Raw genomic sequence first — 2,596 nt, 5'->3', positions numbered from 1 at the left:
TTTCACACCATAAAACTACAACCTGTGACGCAGCGTAAAACTTTAGAGTAAATAATTCTAATTCGTTAGTAGGAAAAAAGACAATTAAACTTTATTTCAGACTCAACATCCAAACAGATCCGACAAAAAAAACAAACAAGCAACCAAATATACAATCATCCAAAAATTAAAATAAGGTTTAAATAATTTACTTAAAACCCAAAGTACGTATTTATTGATGTCCACGATTAATTTATTGTGTCTGTGCCTGAAGAATCACAATGAAATCAGTTTGGAAGTAAAGAAATTAGAAAAATGTCACAACTTCCACAGAAACCAAGATAAAAACCACATGGAATAATTTAAACAGTTTACTGGCAAAAAATGTTGATTTTGAGTTTAGTTACACTGTAAATTATTTAAACTTATTTATTTCATGGCATATTTAATTAATGACTTAATTAGTTTTTAAAGGGATGAAGCAAATAAAAACTTAGTGATTTCCATCTGTGTCCCATGAAACAAACAATACAAAAATAACATTAATATAAATAAGAAACGGTGCAAACAACCATGAGCTACATATTTTAAGATACTTTCATCAAAGTGCGAGTGTCTTTCAAAATGTTTAAAAACCTAAATCTGTCGTAAAACAGGAGCTGAAACGGGAAGTTTTGGTTTTTATTCATTTTGTCCCCTTCAGGCCTCCGTACTCAGCATGTGTGTTTTTCCTGTTGAGCAGAACCGTTCTGACCCGTTTGTCCTGCAGAACCCGGAAAATCTTTATGGCTTTTTATTCACCTGGAGACGTTTCAAGGCTTTTATTCTGAAAGTCGTCCCGGTTCTGTTCAGGTTTTGTTAAAACCAGGTTCTGAAGGTCCGGTGGGTTTGAACCAGCCGGTCAGACAGTCATCATTACATTTCAGATTAAAAGCTGAACGTTGTGGCATTCCCTTCACAATAAGAGCCCGGCAGCCGTGACTTCCTGTGGGGTCAGTAGAGGCTCTGGATCGGGAGCAGGGTCGGGTTCTGGCTCTGCCGCAGCAGCTCCTCCCTCAGCGCCGGCGCCTGGACCTCCATCCAGACGTAGCGCGGGTTCTCCACCGGCGGGGGCGTGGCCGGCGCCGGCCGCTCCGCCGCCAGGCCGTCCTCGTCCCGCTGCGGCCGGTCGGGCGTCAGCGCGGCCAGCGTGTTGAAGCAGACGCCGTCGGTGCGGCCGTGCTGCCGGCCGTTGTGCTGCAGGCTGAGGACGCCCAGCGTGGCGACGTCGTGGTTGTAGTACGACGCCGGCAGCGCCTCCTGCGCCGCCATGTTGGCCGCCCACGTCACGGCGTGGGTCCTCAGGGCCGCCGCCGTGGGCAGGTGGGGGGTCGGAGCTGCGGGGGCGCGAGGGAGATGAGTAACGGCATGGCGTCCGGTTGTCATGGTGACGGCAGAGGGCGTTACCTTGGACCAGCAGGATCCAGACCCGCTTCTCGGCTCCGACGAACAGCAGCAGCGTCCGCTGGACGATGTGGCGGCAGCTCAGGTCCAGAGGCAGCGAGGCGCCGTGCCAGGGGCTGCGGTGGTACCTGAAGGGTCAGAGGTCAGAGGTCAGCACGCGGCAGACCTGGTTTAATCTGGATCAAACGTTTCACACCAACAGAATATTCTGGTTACTGATCCGTATGAATACTTTTGACCCATCCAGAGGACGGAAACCGGACCAGAACCTGACCTTTGACCTCTCCAGGTGGTCACCGTGGTTCTGGTGCTGGTCGGAGCGTTCGGGTCTGACCTGAGTCCGTAGTCGATGAGGCGCAGGATGTCCCGCCCCCTGAGCGACAGGCTGGACTGTCTGTCCCACCAGGACGCCTGCAGAGACTCCTGGTCCGCAGCCGTCAGCGTCTTCATGCTTCCTCCTGACAGACAGGAAGCACACCTTCAGGCTCCGCCCACCTGACCCCGACCCCTCCCTCCCTCCAGCGGAGCGGCCGTGACCTCTGACCTGTGATGCGGGCCAAGAAGATGAAGCGGATCCACTGCGGTCCCTGTTCCTGGATCAGCAGCAACGTGATTGGCTGGCAGTCGAAGCCCGCCTCCTCCTTCACCTGCGGCGGACAGGATCAGGTGACCAAAGGCTGAGTTCCCGTTACCATGGTGACAGGCTGGACTCACCTCCCTCCGCAGCGCCTCCTCCAGGCTCTCCCCCACCTCCACCCGACCCGCTGGGAGGTACCACTGCTTGTAGCAGTCCGGCTTCGCCTCCTGCACCATCAGCACCTCCTCCTGCGTAAATATGAATATTATATAAAAATAGAAATGACCCTGAATAAAATACAATAAATACTCATGGAGAAAAGATTTATATTATGCATAATAGGTTAAACTCTTCCTTCCTGGGGAAATACAAGTTATTAAATTTGGTGTTTAATGTGAATTTAGTGTTCATCAACTTTTAAACCAGGGGCCCCAAAGTGGGTCCTGGGGTTAGGGTCGGGTAAGGCTCCGGCATCCTGCATGTTTTATTGTCTCCCTGGTGGCAACAACCTCCTCAGCAGGTCAAAGTTCCCCTCAGGCCTCCAACATCCATCATTTGATCCGTTAAACCAGGGAGAGAATAAAACATGCAGGATGC

At 50.8% G+C, this 2,596-nt stretch overlaps 1 protein-coding gene across 3 annotated transcripts in view; it reads right to left on the bottom strand.

The window, feature by feature from the left end:
* Positions 1 to 646: 646 nt before the first annotated feature.
* The window catches only part of nudt18 (nudix (nucleoside diphosphate linked moiety X)-type motif 18), a 7,256-nt gene continuing 5,306 nt past the window's right edge, over positions 647 to 2,596 (bottom strand). For 2 of the 3 annotated variants that reach the window (XM_015019588.1, XM_015019589.1), the window contains exons 3-6: positions 1,967 to 2,247; positions 1,757 to 1,880; positions 1,426 to 1,550; positions 647 to 1,355 (exon numbers count right to left, since the gene is read on the bottom strand). In XM_015019588.1, coding sequence (XP_014875074.1) covers positions 935 to 1,355; positions 1,426 to 1,550; positions 1,757 to 1,880; positions 1,967 to 2,247 — 951 coding nt within the window. In that variant the 3' untranslated portion in view covers positions 647 to 934. The remainder of the gene's footprint in view (positions 1,356 to 1,425; positions 1,551 to 1,756; positions 1,881 to 1,966; positions 2,248 to 2,596) is intronic. The other variant, XM_015019590.1, reaches the window with a different exon arrangement.

The sequence above is a fragment of the Poecilia latipinna genome, unplaced genomic scaffold, assembly GCF_001443285.1.
Source record: "Poecilia latipinna isolate Pla-1442-1.1 unplaced genomic scaffold, P_latipinna-1.0 Scaffold2452, whole genome shotgun sequence".
Taxonomy (NCBI): Eukaryota; Metazoa; Chordata; class Actinopteri; order Cyprinodontiformes; family Poeciliidae; genus Poecilia; species Poecilia latipinna.
Note: the sequence above shows the minus strand (reverse complement) of the source record. Positions and strands in the feature narration are given on the sequence as shown.